At 43.3% G+C, this 22,510-nt stretch overlaps 1 protein-coding gene across 1 annotated transcript in view; it reads left to right on the top strand.

Annotated features, from left to right (window-relative positions):
* Positions 1-22,510, top strand: part of LOC124789526 (orcokinin peptides type A-like) — a 417,616-nt gene that overhangs the window by 251,328 nt on the left and 143,778 nt on the right. Inside the window, exon 2 of the mRNA XM_047256919.1 lies at positions 10,196-10,277. Coding sequence (XP_047112875.1) covers positions 10,196-10,277 — 82 coding nt within the window. The remainder of the gene's footprint in view (positions 1-10,195; positions 10,278-22,510) is intronic.

Genomic DNA, 22,510 nt, shown 5'->3' with positions numbered 1-22,510 from the left:
AAGAATATAATAATGGTTGCCAAACGTGATGATAATCATTTTTCAGAAATGTTCTGCAAATAACTCAAAAAATTAAGAATTCTGACGCTTTCAGTATTAATGATCATCTACAGTGAGTTGCAATTCCTTTAATTTCTTGCGGTATTCGCAACAAATTTTTGTGTTTAACCAAGTGTTATCATTAATAATACAGTTATATTTCTCAGAAAGTATTTATTAGTCGTCATAATCACAATACGATCGTTTTTTTATGGTGACTAATTGGAGTATTTTTCTAAACCTTTTTCATATCGAGTTATTACTTCTGTACGATAGTAGTAGTGCTGTCGACAAGCGTGTTGTGCTGCAAGTTATATGATAGCCGTGGATTTGACCAAAGAGACTGGTAATCGACAAAAAACTGTTTCGTGTACTTGATAGCTAATGCATACGTTTTTCTTTTACTGAATGCTCTCATACACACAATGATGATGTAGATAGCGCTGTTCATAAATAGACAGCACAGAACTGTTTCAGTTAGAAAATTCAGTTGTTGCTGATGTAGATAGTGCTGTTCATAAACAGAACTGCATACGACTGCTTCAATTAGAAAACGCAGTTGTTGCTGAACTTTCTTACAAAACAGTCTTGTGTCTTCTATTGCCGTCTGTTCCATGATTATTCTTGCTAGTTTTCAATTTGCTAAATGTTGCATATCTCGACTTGAACGATATGATGTTATTGTCATAGCAAGTTGACAGAGTCTCTATAAAGTAAGTTCTTAATTAACATCGAACAAACCAATAATCCACAGTAAACTTGTGGATTTACACTAGACTAAACAATTCACCATACAGATTAATGTTTTCCAGGACTGTGCAGACTGGCATTCCTGCACTCGTGACGTTTACCTGATACATTTCAACAGCGGAACAAACACTGAGAGCAGTTACTTATGTAAAATATCTGGGAGTATGCGTGCGGAACGATTTAAAGTGGAATGATCATATAAAATTAATTTTTGGTAAGGCGGGTGCCAGGTTGAGATTCATTGGAAGAGTCCTTAGAAAATGTAGTCCATCAACAAAGGAGGTGGCTTACAAAACACTCGTTCGACCTATACTTGAGTATTGCTCATCAGTGTGGAATCCGTACCAGATCGGGTTGACGGAGGAGATAGAAAAGATCCAAAGAAGAGCGGCGCGTTTCGTCACAGGGTTATTTGGTAACCGTGATAGCGTTATGGAGATGTTTAGCAAACTCAAGTGGCAGACTCTGCAAGAGAGGCGCTCTGCATCGCGTTGTATCTTGCTGCCCAGGTTTCGAGAGGGTGCGTTTCTGGATGAGATATCGAAAATATTGCTTCCCCCTACTTATACCTCCCGAGGAGATCACGAATGTAAAACTAGAGAGATTCGAGCGCGCACGGAGGCTTTCCGGCAGTCGTTCTTCCGCGAACCATACGCGACTGGAATAGGAAATGGAGGTAATGGTTCAAATGGCTCTGAGCACTACGCGACTTAACTTCTGAGGTCATCAGTCACCTAGAACTTAGAACTAATTAAACCTATCTAACCTAAGAACATCACACACATCCATGCCCGAGGCAGGACTCGAACCTGCGACCATAGCGGCCGCTCGGCGCCAGACTGTAGCGCCTAGAACCGCACGGCAACTCCGGCCGGCGGAGGTAATGACAACGGCACGTAAAGTGCCCTCCGCCACACACCATTGGGTGGCTTGCGGAGTATAAATGTAGATGTAGCTTCTAAAACTAGTAGGAATTTGACAAGAACGTCACAAAGTGTAGAGCAGAGTAGCCGTGTTTTAACGGATAAGTATTTCTTACTTTTGCCACTTTCGCTGTCTCTCTGAGGAGTAGTGATACCTTTGGAGAAACGGTATGAAGTCCTAAAATACGTTCATTTTCCATCTCTCTTGCTTCAGACCCTCTTTCTCGTGCTAAAATGACTTCAGTGACCCACTCGTGTACATTTATCAGTTGCACCTCTTGTTCCAGTTTCATCTTCTTTCCGCTCAACAAAATTATTAAAATTACCATAAAAATCGTTGCAGCGTGGTAGTAAGACATCTGACTTCAGGATGTGGGTACGTTAAACTAGGGCGGAGAGGCGGGTGCTGTGAGAATATGTTGCTAAGACATTCACGTGGAGATAGGAAAATTTGTTGGTGTATGTGGGAAAGTGATGATCGTGAAGCTATTGCAGGAGTATTGTGACGAAGCGGACATTATCTTCACCTATGAGAGGGAGACGGTTGGAGTTGTTAGAGTGAAAGAGCTGTCACGTGTTCGGATTTCTAAGAAAGAGGTCTTATTTTTGATTAGCGGGTCTCACCCGTGTGCAAGAAGGATAGTAGTGGTCATTCACGCAACTACCCTCTAGTGTCACTGACGTCCATTTGTTAAAGAGTACTATAACATATTCTGAGCTTAAAGAAGTCTATCTCGAACGGAATGACCTAGTCCATGCCAACCAGAGTGGGTTCTGAAACCATAGGTTATGCGAAACCCAATTCGCCTTTTATCACTTGACGTCGTGAAAGACATGGATCAAAGCAGTCAGGCAGATGCAACACTTACTGACTTCCGAAAACCGTTTGGTCAGTACTTATTAACGGAAGTATGATCCAATGGAAATTTATGACTGGATTGCGAATCTCTTAGCTTGGAGTGCGGAGCATGTTATCTTGGACAGGGAGTCATTGAAATGCATAGAAGTAATTTCATGCATGTCCATGGCAAGATGATGCGACCATTGTTATTCATGTTTTATACTGATGACCTGGCGGAAAACATTAATAGTAACCTCAAAACTTCTTAGATGGTATGGTTTTCTGCTAATGGTATGTGTGAAAAAGTTTTACGGTTAACAAACCGATCTTGATACGATTTCAATATGCTGCATTGACAACTCCTTCATAAATGTGGTATTTTGCGCTTCACGAAATAAGAAAAAGTATCTTTTGATGACAATAACGCTGAGTCACAATTGAGATAGATTTGCTTTTACTAACAGCAGCAACTCCTGTCTGATTTGAAACCCATTTCATTGACAGCGAACACTGCTTTTACGCCCTCTTGTATTCTTACACCACTTCTTCCAATTGGGAAACCTTTTCTGGCATTCTGTCCGTCGTCGAGTGGACGCATCCTGATGTGCTGACACTGTGCACATTCGCACCACTTGAATCTCGGGCCAATGGTGGAGGGTGACATGGCAGTCGGATACCAATTCTATATCATCTACAGCGCTCCACAGCGCCAGTATGATCTTTAGTGACTATGTACGAGGTCTATTTTTTTTTTCTAGGTCCGATCGGTCGTGAAATGGAAAACACAGTGAAAATCAAGAATCTTATATTTGCAACATTTAACTACACCTTCCAGCTGTTTCTCTACATAGTCGCCACGCCGACTTACATATTTGTCGTAGCGTGGTACCAACATCACACTATCCTCGTCTCAAAAGGCAGCCACCTGTGCTTTGTGCCAGTCCTCTACGCTGATCTGCAGCTTATTGTATACTTGGTTCATGCGAGCAAAGAGATGAAAGATAGACGAAGTCCGAACTGTATGGCCCGTGATCAAACACTTCCCAACGAAAACGCTGCTGGAACGTCTTTGTTGCAGCTGCAGTGGGCGGCCGAAAATCGTCATGAAGGAGGACAAAACCTGAGACAACATTCCTCTTCGCTTGTTCTGAGTTGCCGATCGCAAACGATTTTCTCGAATCTCCTGATCCACTCACTGAACCGGATCATCTGTTGACACTCACTTCCATCCCTGACTGCCTGCCTCATGATCGTACGTACGTCCTGCTTCAAAGTTCCTGTACCATCACAGCACTTTGCCGTCACGCACGACACGTTATATAGTCGGCGTTAAATCAGGTGGAACTGCTCAGCATGAAGAAATCGTATGAGAGGGCGCACTTCAAATTTGGTGGGACACTGCTGTTTTGGGCATCTCTAAGTGTTCACTGTGCACTCAGAACTGGAAATGGAGACGCGACGATATCTACATGCATACCAGAGATACTGCACAACACATGAGAGATAAACTTCATCGGATTTTCACTGTGTTTTTAAATTCGCAACCGATTGGACCTTTAAATGTAGCCCTCGTATATTGTTCGGTGAGCTTATCTTGGCGATGTATTGAGACGGACGCTCTACTCTGTGCGACTCTTCCGGGATCCTTAACGGTAGCGCCGCAGGGGGCTGCGGTTTTCCGATGTTTGCCTCGCCGGGGCGGTGTTAATCTTCTGCTGCCCGCGGGCCCGTATAAATAGAGGCCGCCGATACCGGTCGATGGGCAGAGATAGCTGCCTGATCCGCTGCGGCAGCGTCAGCGCGAGGCATCTGCTCTTCATTATTGCTTTGTCCTTTGTTTCACTACTTCTCGTCTCTCCTGATGCGGGCCACCCTGTGTAACAATGACGTCAACGCACGTGACGTCACTGACAGGACCCGCTCTGCGCCCGTACTAGGCGGTCTGTTCACCACGGAAGCCGATCAGCACAACAGCCGAGGCAGAAGGCAGTTTCTTGATGTATTCTTCTCTGTCGTTCCCACTCCAACAAACCGCTCTGTTGACTGTTAATATTCAAGCAAGAATATGGAAATTCCTCAAACAATAGTATATGAGAATAAGTACAACGCATGTGTCGAAAAAGTCAGCGATTTTACTCTGTCTAGTCATAAACATAATTATAACTACACATAAAGCCATCTCTTTTTCTGGTCATATTAGCTCAGAAGTAATTTAAAAGTACCTCATAACCACCGTAACCAACTGGTAATCCTCTCCTACATATTGCAAGCTTTCTACACTGACGGAAAAAAACAGAACACCAAGAGGAGTTGTGGGACATAAACGACAGTTGGTAGGCATGCTTCTACATCTGTAAGATGATTGTATTGTATTGTATGTTAACCGGGGACCTAGAAACGACGGAGAGACTCAGTCCCCGCCGCAGCCGCAGTGGTCCACAACCCCACGACGACTACCGCAGTCCACTTCACCCCTCTGCCGCCCCACACTGAACCCAGGGTTATTGTGCGATTCGGCCCCCGGTGGACCTTCCCCCCCTCCCCAGGGAACGTCTCACACCAGACGCCTGTAACCCCTATGTTTGCGTGGTAGAGTAATGGTGGTGTGCGCGTACGTGGAGAACTTGTTTGCGCAACAATCGCCGACATAGTGTAACTGAGGCGGAATAAGGGGAACCAGCCCGGATTCGCCGAGGCGGATGGAAAACCGCCTAAAAACCATCCACTGACTGGCTGGTTCACCGGACCTCGACACAAATCCGCCGGGCGGATTCGTGCCGGCGACCAGGCGCTCCTTCCCGCCCGGAAAGCCGTGCGTTAGACCGCACGGCCATATAAGATGATACCTGTTCAAATTTCACGCTAGTAGCGCCACTATGGGGAAGCAGGGAAGCAAAACAGGTTTTCGCTGTGACGGTGGTGAGCTTTACTTACCTTTGAGATTGGACGAGGTGAGTTGATGTTAGTCAAGAAGGTATTTCAGGCGACATATACACCATTATTAACACCTCACTAAATTCGAACGAGGTCGTGTAATACGGCTAAGAGGAGTTGGATTCTCCTTCTGCGATGCTGGAGAAAGACTTGGCAGGAACGTAGCAACGGTACGTTATTGCTGTCAGCGGTCGTAACGAGAATGTATGGTCACAAGAATAGGACGGCCACGTGGCATTGTTGAGAGGGAAAAACCGTCGTTCTAGTACATCGTACTGCATCTGCAGCAGCAATTTGGGAATCAGTTGCCGTCACAGTGATAGAACGAGCTGTGACAAATCGGTTACTTCAAGGACAGCTTCGAGCCAGGGAGCCATTCCACTGACCCCAAACCATCGCCATTTGCGACTTCAGTGGCGTCAAGCGAGAGGTCAGTGGCGGACAGGGAGGAGATCTGTTGTGTTTTGTGATGAAAGCTGGTTCTGCCTCGGTGCCAGCGATGGCCGTGTGTTGGTTAGGAGGAGGCTAGTTGAGGACCTCCATCCAACCCGTCTGCGTGCTAGGCACACTGGACCTACACCTGCAGTTATGGCCTGGGGAGCTATTTCGTATGACAGCAGCAGAACTTTCGTGGTTATCCCACTCACCCTGACTGCGGATTTGTAGGTCAATCTGGTGATTCGACGTGTTGTGCTGCCATTCATATACAGCATTCCTGGCGGTGTTTTCCAGTAGGATAATGTTGGCCCACGTGCCACTGTTGTAACCCAACAAGCTCTACAGAGTGTCGACTGACGCCTAGGCCTGCTCGATCACCAGATCTGTCTACAATCGAGCATGTATGGGACACCGTCGAACGACATCTCCAGCGTTATCTCCAAACGGCATTAATCGCCCCTCTGTTGACAGACCCAGTGGAACAGGTATGGAACTCCACCGAAAAAATTTTTATCCGGCATCTCCACAACACAAAGAATGCACGTCTGCATGCTTGCATTCAACATTCTCGTGGTTACACCGGTTATTAATGTACCAGCAATTCAGATTTGCGATGACTTACATCGCGCTGACATCAACCTGTGATTTGGGAGAGTTAATCACTTATATATGTCATCTAGACAACTGTAGTCCCGAAATTTTATTACTCTACATTATTTCTTGGGTTATGATTTTATTTCAGTTAGTGTATATTATGACAGATGGCTGTTTCATTCTTTACTTTTGCCATAGAATGCGTCTGTGAATACCTGAACTCATGGGTGATGTGTAAATATTTGGTTTCCAGGGTTTGTGTTAGGAACAAATGACGTCCCCGTAATTCTGCTGCGAGTAGATGTCTGTTGTGTGTTCGAATAGTGAGCAGCCCTGATGGCGGACATAGCCGTTAAAGGATGAGTTTGAGATGCCTTCTAGTGTGACTGTACAGTTAGAAAAATTGTAACATGGTCAGAGTTATTCATTACGATCACTGGTTGTAATGCTAGTGCTGGCTGCTTTGGCCACTTCTATCCTTCGGCGGCTTATTATTATGTAAAGACAAAATTCCGACCGACAATCTGTACTCTGGCATGCATTTTAAAATTATCAGTCATGTGATCAGTGCACTGATAAACTACTCCTCATCTCCCTCCTTCAAAAGTATTTCAAGAGAAAATTTTAAAAATAAATATATGGCATTTCAGTCTTTGATCGCTATTTTTCATTTTCAATGACCGGTTTCAGGCTAGCTGCCCATCTTCAGATCATATATCGCAGTTTCAGAGTAACTTGTCAGTACAGAACTATTGGTTCGCTGTCTACCATCAGAGCTACCCAAGCACGACTCACGCCCTGTCCCCACAACTTTACATCTGCCAGTACCTCGTCTCCTACCTTCCAAACTTCACAGAAGCTCTCCTGCGAACCTGAGAGCACTGGTAGAGCACTTGCCGGCGAATGGCAAAGGTCCCGAGTTCGAGTCTCGGTCCGGCACACAGTTTTGATCTGCCAGGAAGTTTCATATCAGAGCACACTTCGCTGCAGAGTGAAGCCCTCATTCTGGAAATAATTGAAATTGTCTTCTTCTTTGGACAATAAGGTAGTAAGTATTGTTCAGTGAATATTCGTTACTCTCCATAAAAGACATTAACTCGGTTTATTAAATATATACGGAAGACCCGAAGAAACTGGTACAACGGCCTACATCATTTAGGGCCCATGCGGAACACGACGTGGTATGGACTAATGTCTGAAGTAGTGCTGGAGGGAATTGACACCATGAATCCTACAGGGCTGTCGATAAATCGATAAGAGTGCAAGGGGTGCGGATCTCTTCTGAACAGCACGTTGCAAGGCAGTCCAGATGTGCCCAATAATGTTCATGTCTGAGGAGTTTGGTGACCAGCGGAAGTGTTTAAACTCAGAAGAGTGTTCCTGGAGCAATTATGGATGTGTTGGGTGTCGCACTGTCCTGCTGGAGCTACCCAAGTCCGTCGGCATTCATTACGCACATGAGCGGGTGCAGGTGCTTACATACGTGTCACCTGTCGGACTCGTATCTAGACGTATCAGGGGTCCCATATCACTCCAACCGCACAGCTCCCACGCCATTACAGAGCGTCCATCAGCTTGAACAGTCCTCTGCTGACATACAGGGTGCATGGATTCATAACGTTATCTCCATACCGGTACACGTCCATCTGCTCGATACAGTCTGAAACAAGACTCGTCCGACCAGGCAACACATTTCTTGTCATCAACAGTCCAATGTCAGTGTTGACGAGCCCAGGTGAAGCGTAACGCTTTGTGTCGTGCGGTCATCAAGGGTACACGAGTGGGCCTTCGGCTCCGAAAGCCCATATCGATGATGTTTCGTTGAATGGTCCGCACGCTGATACTTGTTGAGGGCCCAGCATTGAATTCTGCAGCAGTGTGCGGAAGGTTTGCACTTCTGTCACGTTGAACAATTCTCTTCAATCGTCGTTGGTCCTGTTCTTGCAGGATCTTTTCCCGGCCACAGCCATGTCGGAGATTTGATATTTTACCGGATTCCTGATATTCACGGTACACTAGTGGAATGGTAGTATGGAAAAATCCCCACTTCATCGCTACATCAGACATGCTGCGTCCCATCGATCGCGCACCAACAATAACACCGCGTTCAAACTAAAATCTTGATAAGCTGCCATTGTAGCAGCATTAACCGATCTAACAACTGCAACAGACCCTTTTTGTCTTATATATGCTTTGCAGCGCCATATTATGCCTGGTTACATATCGCTGTAATTGAAAACACATGCCTATACCAGTTTCTTTGGCGCTTCAGTATATATACACACACCATAAAAGTCAACTTCATTTGAGAGTGGCCAAAAGGAGACTGACTACAAATTAAAGACAAACATTACAGTCATTATTCTTTCATGCATTTTGTTATAAGATCATAATCGCCGCCGGAGACGTGGTATAGCTTCAGGTGGTTTGTTTGATGGACGGCCGTCGATTACTTAGGGAGCTACTGCATTCGGCGGCTAACCCGCGTCGCGCCAACTATGTCGACCAGAACTGGGCGTCATTATCATTATCGTTAACATCTTTATTCAGCCAAGGATCATCTCACTACGATATAGTAGTTGTCAAAGTACTACAATACAAATCAGTGGCTCAAAATACACTACACCCAGAGTACATAATAAGCTTTATGAGAATACATGTAACATGTAAAAACAAAAAACAACAAAACAAAGAAAAACGTTGTGGTTTACATCAAACAGAAACGTTTGTAATAAACCCATTAGATTAACTACTCTCAGTACATCGGTTAGGAGGCAAAGTTCTCTGTGTCACTGCGCAATTTATGTATCATTACATATTGCAGAAGCAAAGCTTTAAAAATGCATTGCAGAACACTCATTTAAAAAATAAACTACGTAACAACCCTCAGATACGCACAACAACTTTTTGGTGATTACCAGTTTTCGTTTCGTTGTCAAATGTTCATTTTGACACAACGTGCAATATGATACGTTCATCGTTCGAATAGACCTACCAATGTCACGTTGGAAGTAGCAAGACGGTGTGCAGGAGGTTTCTGAAACAACCAAATTAGTGTTCATCTAAAAAATATTATATTCTTATTATGATGGTTACCAAATACCCTGTAAGTAACACAGCTGATTTAGTACTGATGTCGTTCAGTTAAACACTAAAAGCTATGGTAAATATTGGAATGAATTAAGCAAATAGGTCATTATTTATGTTGAAAGCTGTCTGAATTCTTTATTTTTCCGTTATTTAAAGAAAATTCTGTTAAATGATTACTAATTTTGTCACCCAATACTGTATCCTTGTTTCGTATTCCATACCTGCAATCTAACGATGAAACAGTGTGGGACGATATATCCGTATCTGTCATCAGAGCTCACTTCGATTCGACCCCCAGCCTGGTTAGAGTCACTGCTGCCGCCTAATAAATTTAGCACTCTACCCACCCCCAAATCATCGACAAATTTAATATTGTACTCTTCCTACTGTACTGTGTATGTACAGTCAGAAAAATTTCGTTATTTTCCATCCTTCACAGTGTCGCAAATTTTAATGCTCAGCAGTGAGTATAATATCCTAAGAAATGCAAGTCATTTCGCTGCAGCATTTTTTACAATCGTCCGTAATATACGTACGTGTGAGGGACTTTAGCCCAACTGAGCGACACACGCGTTTCTTGTTCCAGATGGTCTCCAGCGGCTTCCAGCAGTACCGCGATGAGCCTAACGACGTGGAGGAAGGATTGGTGCGCCACCTCGACAACATCGGTGAGCATCTGCTGTGGCACGCTACTCGATGAGACTCTCCAATATCATGAGAAAAAATAAAGCACGCGCAGCTCGTGCACGCTGTTTGTGTGTGTGCGCCTGTCTGCCTGTGTGTGTGTATGTGTGTGTGTGTGTGTGTGTGTGTGTGTGTGTGTGTGTGTTTCGTGCATACAATGATGCTCCATTGCTAATCAAGTGTCCACAGCCTATCGTACACCGTGTTGGTCCTGTCGTTGTTTAGTCGTGTAAGTTGTCTATGAATGTACTTTGCGAGAGCTGGTCTTCAGGCTACTCGCCTCGTGAGATTCATATTGTACTGCACGCCTGTACATTATCATATGTAACCGCACTAACACTGTGTTTGAGAAAAGCTCTTTCTGGTTCGGTACAAAAAATGTACATGTTACAACCTGTATGGCATGTTGTGTGTTGGTAAAAAACAATACTGTTTCCCACTGGAAAAAATGATCTGCAATTAAACGAAGCTTGGTCTGGATGGATACAGAGATGATTCTGGAAAATTTAAGATAATACTCATTCGTAAAAAAGGAATGCTACATACTGCTCCGATTACAGAAAGATAAGACTAATTTTAGTCGCAGAAAGTACGCTCAAATACATATTTTACCAAAGAAGAACAAATAAATTTAGAAACGGATAATCAGTTAGGTTTTCGACAAACTTTAAGAATAAGAGAACCCATCGTCTCCGGAGCTTTTTAGTGATAAGATCGGTATTAAAAAAGAATTCTTAAACAGCCGTTTATTTGACAGAAAGAAGGCATTTGACAGCATTATCTGGAGTACACTCTTCATAGTTTGGAAAGAGACGTAGTTGGACTGATAGAATTGTTGTTGTTGTTGTTGTTGTTGTTGTTGCGGTATTCAGTCCGAAGACTGGTTTGATGCAGCTTTCCACGCTACTCTATCATGTACGAGACTCTTCATCTCCGAGTAACTACTGCAACCTACATCGTTCTGAACCTGCTTACTGTATTCATCTCTTGGCCTCCCTCTACTGTTTGTAACCCCCAAGCTTCCCTCCAGACTAAATCGGTGGTCCTTTGATGCCTCAGAATATGTCTTACCAACCGATCCTTTCTTCCAGTCAGGTTGTACCAGAAATTTCTCTCCTCCCCAATTCTATTCAGTACCTCCTCATTAGTTACATGATGTACCCATTTAATCTTCAGCATTCTTCTGTAGCACCATATTTCAAAAGCTTCTATTCTCTTCCTGTCTAAATAGTTTATCGTCCATGTTTCACTTCCATATGTGGCTACACTCCATGCAAATAATTTCAGAAAGAACTTCTGACACTTAAATCTATACTTGATATTAACGATTTTCTCTTCTTCAGAAACGCTTTTCTTGCCATTCCCAGTCTAGATTTTATATTCTCCCTACTTCGACCATCATCAGTTATTTTGCTTCTCAAATAGCAAAACTCATCTACTACTTTAAGTGTCGTTCCCTAATCTAATTCTCTGAGCATCACCTGATTTAATTCGATTACATTCCATTAGCCTCGTTTTGCTTTTGTCGATGTTCATCTTATAACCGTCTTACAAGACATTGTCCATTTCTTTAAACTGTTCTTCTAAATCCTTTGCTGTCTCTGGCAGAATTACAATGTCATGAGCAAACCTCAAAGTTCTGATTTCTTCTCTCTGGACTTTAATTCCTACTCCAAACTTTCCTTTAGATAGAATTAAGTGTTAACATTAATTAATAAATGTTAAGATTAATTAGTGATAGAATTAAATAACACTTATCCGCAAACCAAAGAATAAAAACATAGATTAATGGAGACCAACTTAAAGTTGTCATCATCAAAGGGATGAGGCGGTACTGTTTGTAACGATAGGCTTTGACTTTTTCATCGAAAAAGCTATGAAGATATTCAAACCAAAAGCTTATGGAACTAAGGTAAATGGAATTCCCATGCACTGAGTCTGTTTTAAGGATCAGATTATACTAATTTCTTTTATCTTAATTTGTACTATTCTAAAAAAGATCCAGCTTGAACTATTCTGAAAAAGATCCAGCTTAACAACACAAAAAGAACCAAAATTATGATAGAAAGCCAACCAAATATGAGAATGAACAGCTAATATCAAAACTGAAAGAAATGAATCAGAAAAAGTGGGAAAATGTCGTTATTTCACAACAAGAGTATTGATCTGCATAGATTTGCAATGCCAAAACGTGCTATCATTAAAAGAATACAACTGTTGTCGAACAAGACGTTTAGTATACAAAAGACAAAATTATTTATCAAGTCGTTCGTCTTGAGTGTGCTTTTCTGTGGTTGTGAAAGCCGCGAACTATTGACGACAGACAGAAAGCTGTTAATAGTGAAGGAATTCTGTTTGGAAGGGAAACAAAAATCAGATGGACAGATTTAAAATCTAATAAACATGTTGTTTGTTGTTGTGGTCTTCAGTCCTGAGACTGGTTTGATGCAGCTCTCCATGCTACTCTATCCTGTGCAAGCTTTTTCATCTCCCAGTACCTACTGCAACCTACATCCTTCTGAATCTGCTTAGTGTATTCATCTCTTGGTCTCCCCCTACGATTTTTACCCTCCACGCTGCCCTCCAATACTAAATTGGTGATCCCTTGATGCCTCAGAACATGTCCTACCAACCGATCCCTTCTTCTGGTCAAGTTGTGCCACAAATTTCTCTTCTCCCCAATTCTATTCAATACTTCCTCATTAGTTATGTGATCTACCCATCTAATCTTCAGCATTCTTCTGTAGCACCACATTTCGAAAGCTTCTATTCTCTTCTTGTCCAAACTATTTATCGTCCATGTTTCACTTCCATACATGGCTACACTCCATACGAATACTTTCAGAAATGTCTTCCTGACACTTAAATCAATACTGGATGTTAACAAATTTCTCTTCTTCAGAAACGCTTTCCTTGCCATTGCCAGCCTACATTTTATATCCTCTCTACTTCGACCATCATCAGTTATTTTACTCCGCAAATAGCAAAACTCCTTTACTACTTTAAGTGCCTCATTTCTTAATCTAATTCCCTCAGCATCACCCGACTTAATTAGACTACATTCCATTGTCCTTGTTTTGCTTTTGTTGATGTTCATCTTATATCCTCCTTTCAAGACACTGTCCATTCCATTCAACTGCTCTTCCAAGTCCTTTGCTGTCTCTGACAGAATTACAATGTCATCGGCGAACCTCAAAGTTTTTATTTCTTCTCCATGAATTTTAATACCTACTCCGAATTTTTCTTTTGTTTCCTTTACTGCTTGCTCAATATACAGATTGAACAACATCGGGGAGAGGCTACAACCCTGTCTTACTCCCTTCCCAACCACTGCTTCCCTTTCATGTCCCTCGACTCTTATAACTGCCATCTGTTTTGAAATAAATCAGCGAGTGAAGAAACTTCCAAGACATTATTTGAATATTTTTGAGGATTTATTTAATATAATGAGTATTATTGGAAGGTAGATGCACAGGGAGGCCAAGAAAAAAGACAGAAGACCAATAGGGTGTAGTTAAATGTTAAAATCATCAAGTGGCGAAAAGAGTAGAACGGACAAGAGAAGAGTGGTTGCAGAGACTAGATACAGTCTTTAGTAGTCTTGCAGATTTGAAGACGGCCTATGACGTCCTAAACTCGTGTGATTATGTTAGCGAATAAAAATGGCGAAGAATGAAGTGCAAGGATTAAAAAGAGTGTAAGAGAGAGACGTAGTTTTTCGGTATTTGGGCCCTGCTTTTCAGTCTATACGTCAAAGAAGCCATGACGGAAATAAAAGAAACGTTCAGGAGTGAGATCAAAATTCAGAGTGAAGGGATGTCAATGTTAAGATCTACTGATGGTCATGACATTGCTATCCTCAATGAAAGTGTAGAATCTAATGAGTACAAAATATGGATTGAGAGTAAATCGATGAAAGACGGAAGAAATGAAAAGTAGCAGAAAAGAGAACAGCGAGAAACTTAACATCGGATTGATGGTCACGAAGTAGATGAAGTTATGGAATTCTGCTACCTAGGCAGTAAAATAACCAATGATGGACGGAGCAAGGAGGACATCAAAAGCAGACTAGCAATGGCAAAACGGGCATTCTGGCCAGGAGAAGTCTACTTGTATCATACATAGGCCTTAATCTGAGTAAGAAATTTCTGAGAATCTAAGTCTGGAGTACAGCATTGTATGGTAGCGAAACATGGACTGTGGAAAAATCAAAACAGAAGAGAATCAAAGCATTTGAGATGTAGTGCTACAGACGAATGTTGAAAATTAGGTGGACTGATAAGGTAAGGAATGAGGAGGTTCTACGCGGAATCGGAGAGGAAAGGAACATTTTGAAAACACTAATAAGGAGAAGAGACAGGATGATAGGACATCTGTTAATACACGACGGGTCCGCACCTCGTGGTCTCACGGTCGCGTTCTCGCTTTCCGAGCACGGGGTCCCGGGTTCGATTCCCGGCGAGGTGACTGGGTGTTTGTGTTGTCCTCATCATTTAATCATCATTCATGAATGGGGCGAGTTTGGACTGAGCAAAGTTTGGAAGTTTGGGAATTTTTACGGGCGCTGATAACCGCGCAGTTGAGCGCCCCATAAACCAAACATCATCATGATCATCAAGACATGAGAGAGTGACTTCCATAGTGCTAAAGGGAGCCGTACAGGGCAAATAACTGTAGAGGAAGAGAGAAACTGGAATACATCCACCAAGTAATTGAAGACGCAGGTTGCAATTGCTACTCTGAGATGAGATGAAGAAGGAATTAGTGGCGGGTCGCATCAGACCTCTCAGAGGACTGATCCTCCCCCCCCCCCCCCCCCCCCAAAAAAAACTTTGTGTGAGTATGAGAAATATGTATAAGTGTGAGATGGTATACACTGTACATATGCCATTAGTTAACGTTGGGTGATATTGAATAGTGTAATGATTGTTTAATTTTTTAATGAACGAAGCACCAAAGACAGTCACATCATTATCAGTGAACATAAGTTACCTATTTTTTATAAATTACATTTTCTAAAGCTCTCTGCGCACAGTCATAACTTATGAGTAGTAATTTGCAGCAAGTGTCGAGCATGTTTTTCTAGATATATCGATTCCACTAATAATAATTTGAGATTCTTGTATACCTCACATCGTCTAAGAGCAGTGTGACAAAAATCTTCCCCTTAATTTCTCATATCTTGGTTTTCAGCAGTGAATCTGGTTATAAACGAACCACGCAGATCTCATTTTCTTACTACTATCACAAGATTACCAATGTTTGGTAAACTGATTTGGTTTTTTATGTTCTGCATCGTTTTCTTTGTTAAAGGTGCACATAATTCCATTTTCTGGGAAATAACTGTGAAATATTGTCAATACTTACCCGTTGTGCTCCAGCGACCAGATGATTATTTTTGTTCGATCAGAAGTTCTTCGGGTGATCATGACGTCGTTTGAAAAGATAAAGACGTGACTTTTCTCCTTTTCGCTTAAACAAAGACGCCATCTCCGGCCTCTGGGAGTGTCGCGGAGGGTGTTTTAGTGGCTGGGTGCACGTTTTGCGGCAGCGAAAGGCAGGGAAGAGGCACGCCGACATGCGGCGGCCGTACGCAGCTCAGGGCTCAGCGGTGGCGCTTTGCGTCCCTAATGCGTCGCTCCCGCCAACGACCTGCGTCGCCTTCTCAGGGGACGCCAGTAATTAGAGAAGACTTCTTCAACGCTGCAGCAGCACGCCGGAATAATTACCTGAGGGACTGGCGTCCCACAAGCCTGCACTCACTCACTCTCTCTGTCTCTCTCTCTCTCTCTCTCTCTCTCTCTCTCTCTCTCTCACACACACACACACACACACACACACACACACACACACACAAAGAGAGAGAGAGAGAGAGAGAGAGAGAGAGAGAGAGAGAGACCAATCATCGAATGATGATACGTATGCGATACGTTCCTAACAGACGAAATGATGGAATTTCTCAAGAATCTATACGTCCACTCCAACCAGAGGACGGATCTTAGACCATAAACTTGCGCTCCGCCACACAACATCGACAATCAGAACGACAAACGACCATCGCTTCCGCCCGACGCATCTCCATTAAACTAAGATCCCCCTCGGTTGCTGCAGCTATGCAACCCACATTTCAAACTTCACAAAGTACACTACTGGCCATTAAAATTGCTACACCAAGAGGAAATGCAGATGATAAAAGGGTATTCATTGGACAAATATATTATACCAGAACTGACATTTGATTACATTTTCACGCAATTTGGGTGCATAGATCCTGAGAAATCACTACCCAGAACAACCACCGCTGGCCGTAATAACGGCCCTGATACGCCTGGGCATTGAGTCAAAAAGAGCTTCGATGGCGTGTACAGGTACAGCAGCCCATGCAGCTTCAACACGATACCACAGTTCATCGAGAGTAGTGACCGGCGTAGTGTGACGAGCCAGTTGCTCGGCCACCATTGACCAGACGTTTTCAATTGGTGAGAGATCTGGAGAATATGCTGACCAGAGCAGCAGTCGAACATTTTCTGTATCCAGAAAGGCCCGTGCAGGACCTGCAACATGCGGAGGTACATTATCCTGCTGAAATGCAGGGTTTCGCAGGGATCGAATGAGGCACGGGTCGTAAAACATCTGAAATGTAACGTCCACTGTTCAAAGTGCCGTCAATGCGAACAAGAGATCACCGAGACGTGTAACCAATGGCACCCCATACCACCACACCGGATGATACGTCAGTATGGCGATGACGAATACACGCTTCCAATGTGCGTTCACCGCGATGTCGCCACACACGGATGCGACCATCATGATGCTGTACACAGAACCTGGATTCATCCGAAAAAATGACGTTTTCCCACTCGTGCACCCACGTTCGTCGTTGAGTACACCATCGCAGGCGCTCCTGTCTGTGATGCAGCGTCAAGGGCAACCGCAGCCACGGTCTCCGAGCTGATAGTCCATGCTGCTGCAAACGTCGTCGAACTGTTCGTGCAGATGGTTGTTGTCCTGCAAACGTCCCCATCTGTTGACTCAGGGATCGAGACGTGGCTGCACGATATTACCAAAAGAAACATCAAAATTTAGGACTTCGAGGTAAACGAAGCGAAGATACTCTGCTACTTTACAAACAAAATAGTTCATGATAGACGAAGCATGGAGGACATAAGAACAGGACCTTTGCTGAGTCATCATTCTTCTGATTGCTTTGGTGCGGAACGCCAAGAATTCCTCTCCTGTATTAATTTTTTCGTCTCACAGCAGCAATTTGCAACCTCCGTGCTCAATTACTTGCTGGATGTATCCCAATCTCTGTTTTCCTCTATTGTTTTACTCTCTACAGCTCCGTCCAGCACGTCGGATGCTATTTTCTGTTGTCGTAACAGATGTCGTATCATACTGTCCCTTCTTGTCAGTGTTTTACACATATTCCTTTCCTCGCCGATTCTGCGGGGAGTCTCCTCAATTCCTTACCTTAGCGGTCCATCTAATTTTCAACATTCTTTCTTCTGGAGCACGTCTCAAATGCTTCGATTCTCTTCTGATCCGGTTTTCCAACAGCCCATGTTCCACTATCATGCAATGCTGTGCTCCAAACGCACATTCTGAGATATTTCTTCCTCAAATTAAGGCCTATGTTTGATACTAGTAGACGTCTCTTGGCCAGAAATGCCCTTTTTTCCAGTGCTAGTCTGCATTCGCAGTCCTCCTTGCTCCGTCCGTCATGGATTATTGTGCTGCCTGGGTAGCAGAATTCAACAACTTCATCTACTTCCTTGTCACCAATTATGTTAAGTTTCTTCCTATTCTCATTTCTTCTACTTCTCATTACTTTCATCTTTCTTCGATTTACACTCAGTCCATATTCTGTACTCACTAGACTGTTCATTCCACTCAACAGATACTGTAATTCTTCTTTACTTTCATTGGAGATAGCAATGTCATGAGCGACAGTGTAACTTAACATTGATATCCCTTCATCTTGAATTTTAATCTCACTCTTGAACTATTCTTTTATTTCCGTCATTGCTTCTTCGAAGTGTAGATTGAACAGCAGGGGCGTAAGTCCGAAAGACTACATCCCTGTCTTACACAATTTTTAATCCTTGTGCATCGCCCTTCGTCATCCATTCTTAATGTTCCCTCTACGTTCTTGTACATACTGTATATTACCCGTCTTCCCTTGTACCTCAGCCCTACCTTTCCCAGTATTTCGAACATCTTGCACCATTTTAGTGTCGAACTGTTTCTAGGTCGACAGATCCTATTAACGTGTCTTGATTTTTCTTCAGTCTTGCTTCCATTATCAACGGCAACTTCAGAACCACCTCTCTAGTGCCTTTACCTTTGCTAAATCCGAATTTATCGTCATCTAAAATATTCTCTGTTTTCTTTTCCATTCTTCTGTACATTATTCTTGCCAGCAATTTCTATGCACGAGCTGTTAAGCTGATTGTGCGATAATTCTCGCGGTTGTCGGCTGTTGTTATCTTCGCATTTGTGTGGATGATGTTTTCCCGAAAATCTAATGGCATATCGCCAGTCACATACATTCTACACACTAACGTGAGCAATCGGTTTGTCACCACTTCCCCCAATGATTTTAGAAATTCCGATAAAATGCTATTTATCCCATCTGCTTTATTCCATTTTGAGTCTTTCAAAGTTCTTCTAAATTCTGACCCTAATAATGGATCCCCTACTATTCTCTATCGACTTCGACTCTTGTTTCTTCTTCTATCACTTTCTCATGTAAGTCCTCCTCCTGACTGAGGCCTTCAGTATACCTTTTCCAGCTACCTGCTCCCTCCTCTGCATTTAGCAGTGGGGTTCCCATTGTATTCTTAATGTTGCCGCCTTTGGTTTCAGTTTCAGCGAAGGTTGTTTTGTCTTCTCTATATGCAGTGTCAGTCCTTCCGACAACCATTTCTTTTTAGATTCCTTCACATGTAGCCATTTTGCCTTAGCTTCCCTGCACTTCCTATTTATTTCATTCTTAAGTGACTTGTATTTCTGTATTCCTGAATTTCCCTGAACATTTTTGTACTTCCTCCTTGTCCATCAACTGAAGTATTTCTTCTGCTACGCACTGTTTCCTCGCAGTTACCGTACTTATGCCTATGTTTTTCTTTCCCACTTCTGTGATTGCTCGTTTTCAACTGAACTGCCTACTGAGCTTTTCTTTATCGCATTGTCTTTATCCTCAGAGAAATTCTAGCATCTCTCTTCATTCCTTAGTACTTCCCTATCCCACTTCTTTGCACGTTGATTCTTCCTGACTACCGTCTTAAATTTCAGCCTACTCGTCGTCATTACTAAAATGTGATCTGTGCCTATATCTGTTCTGAGTACGCCTTGCAATCCAACACCTGATTTTGGAACTTTTGCCTGTACATGGTGTAAACCAACAGAAATCTTCCTGCATCTGCCGGCCTTTTTCAAATATATCTCCTCCTCTTGTAATTCTTGAACAGGATCTCCGCTTTTACCATTGAAATTTATTCCAGAACTCTCTTTCTCCTCTCTCATTCCTACTAACAAGATCATATTCTCCCGTAACCCTTTCTTCTCCTTCCGCTACCGCCGCATTCCAATTCCCCATGACTATTGCATTTTCATCTCCATTTACGTACTGAAATACCCTTCCAATATTCTTAATACTTTCTCTATCTCTTCTCCTTCTGCTAGCGACGTCGGCATGTATACATGAGGTACTGTTGTCGGTGTTGATTTGCTGTCGATTCTGACGGGAACAACACTGCCACTGAACTATTCACAGTAATGTCCTATCTATAACGAATCCTATCATTTTCTGCTGTTGTTTATATTACCCTATACCCTCCTAATCAGAAATCCTTGTCTTCTTTCCATTCGACTTCAGAATAGCACAGCTTTATCAGGTTTGATTCCTTAGAGGAATAGTTTTACCCAGCGACTGTATTTATTTCAAGTAGTGAAGGGTGCAGCAGTCAGTCGGAAGGGAAGCTTACTTCCTATTTAGATTTTGCTCACTGTGTGGCCATCTATAGCGCAGTACATGTAAGTTAAAACATTGAAAAAATTTGTATATGCAAGTAGTTCAACTGGACTATTCGTGTCAGAGGTTAAATGTAACTGACCTCGTCTGTCTTCTGGGATACTCAGTACAGCACATGGTACGTGCAAGAATCATACCTCAATATCTAATATTCAATACGTCACATTTCCCCTCCTCCTTCGTTTCTTAGCCGTTTCTGCAGAGAACCTCCTAATTCCTCACTCTACCAGTCCAGCTAATTTTCAACATGCTCCTGTAGCGCCACATCTCAAACCCTTACATTCTCCTCTATTCCGTTTCTCCCAATGCCCATAATTCACTACCATAGAATGCTTTGCTCCGAATGTACATTCTCAGAAATTTCTTCATCAAATTCAGGCCTATGTTTGATACCAGTAGACTTCTTTTGGCAAGGAATGCCCTCTTGGCGTGTGGTAGTCTGCATCTTTCCTCGTTCGACATGTGTTATTTTGCTTCTAATAAATTTCTTGATAAATCTGACTTTGTACACATCCTTCAACGCTGCTAAGAATGTCACATCCATATCTACACTTTCATACAGCGCTAGAAAACACACAACAATATCTGTACAAAGATTTAGAGAACTGGCTCCCGGGTGTCTGCCATAACTTGTGCGGGACGCATGATTGTCGCGAAGCTGTTCTACCAGAAGTGGACATAAATGTTCGGCAGCAACTACAAAGTTAGTATTCTTTTATTAAATTACCACTCGTGAAAAGCGCAAAGACATTGCTAAAAGTTTGCAATTTTGTACCTCATCCGAACAGCACACGTACCTGACGTTCCCCCCTGTTCACCAGAGAGCTTCCGCTTAAGTTTCAAAATCCCTTGTAGCGCTCACGTCCTTCGCACTTCCCACTCCGTATTTTTTGTTGTGGTAAGCCATAAATACACTTCTGGCCATTAAAATTCCTATACCAAGAAGAAATGCAGATGATAAACGGGTATTCATTGGACAAATATATTGTACTAGAACTGACATGTGATTACATTTTCACGCAATTTGGGTGCACAGATCCTGAGACATCAGTACCCAGAACAACCTCCTCTGGCCGTAATAACGGCCTTGATACGCCTAGGCATTGAGTCGAACAGAGCTTGTATGGCGTGTACACATACAGCTGCCCATGCAGCTTCAACACGATACCATAGTTCATCAAGAGTAGTGACTGGCGTATTGTGACGAGCCAGTTGCTCGGCCACCATTGACCAGACGTTTTCAATTGGTGAGAGATCTGGAGAATGTGCTGGCCAGAGCAGCAGTCGAACATTTTCTGTATCCAGAAAGGCCCGTACAGGACCTTCAACATGCGGTCGTGCATTATCCTGCTGAAATGTAGGGTTTCGCAGGGATCGATTGAAGGGTAGAGCCACGGGTCGTAACACATTTGAAATGTAACGTCCACTGTTCAAAGTACCGTCAATGCGAAGAAGAGGTGACCGAGACGTGTAACCAATGGCACCCCATACCATCAAGCCGGGTGAAAACGCCAGTATAGCGATGACGAATACACGCTTCCAATGTGCGTTCACCGCGATGTAGCCAAACACGGATGCGACCATCATGAAGCTGTACACAAAACCTGGATGCATCCGAAAAAATGACATTTCGTCATTCGTGCACCCAGGTTCGTCGTTGAGTACACCATCGCAGGCGCTCCTGTCTGTGATGCAGCGTAAAGGGTAACCGCAACCACGGTCTACATCTACATTTATACTCCGCAAGCCACCCAACGGTATGTGGCGGAGGGATAGTCCATGCTGCTGCAAACGTCGTCAAACTGTTCGTGCAGATGGTTGTTGTCTTGCAAACGTCCCCATTTGTTGACTCAGGGATCGAGACGTGGCTGCACAATCCGTTACAGCCACACCGATAAGATGCCTGTCATCTCGAATGCTAGTGATACGAGGCCGTTGGGATCCAGCACGGCTTTCCGTATTACTCTCCTGAACCCACCGATTCCATATTCTGCTAACAGTCATTGGATCTCGACCAACGCGAGCAGCAATGTCGCGATACGATAAACTGCAATCGCGATAGGCTACAATCCGACCTTTATCAGAGTCGAAAACGTGATGGTACGCATTTCTCCTCCTTACACGAGGCATCACAACAACGTTTCACCAGGCAACGCCGGTCAACTGCTGTTTGTGTATGAG

Source organism: Schistocerca piceifrons, chromosome 3 (assembly GCF_021461385.2).
Source record: "Schistocerca piceifrons isolate TAMUIC-IGC-003096 chromosome 3, iqSchPice1.1, whole genome shotgun sequence".
NCBI classification, from domain to species: Eukaryota; Metazoa; Arthropoda; class Insecta; order Orthoptera; family Acrididae; genus Schistocerca; species Schistocerca piceifrons.
Note: the sequence above shows the minus strand (reverse complement) of the source record. Positions and strands in the feature narration are given on the sequence as shown.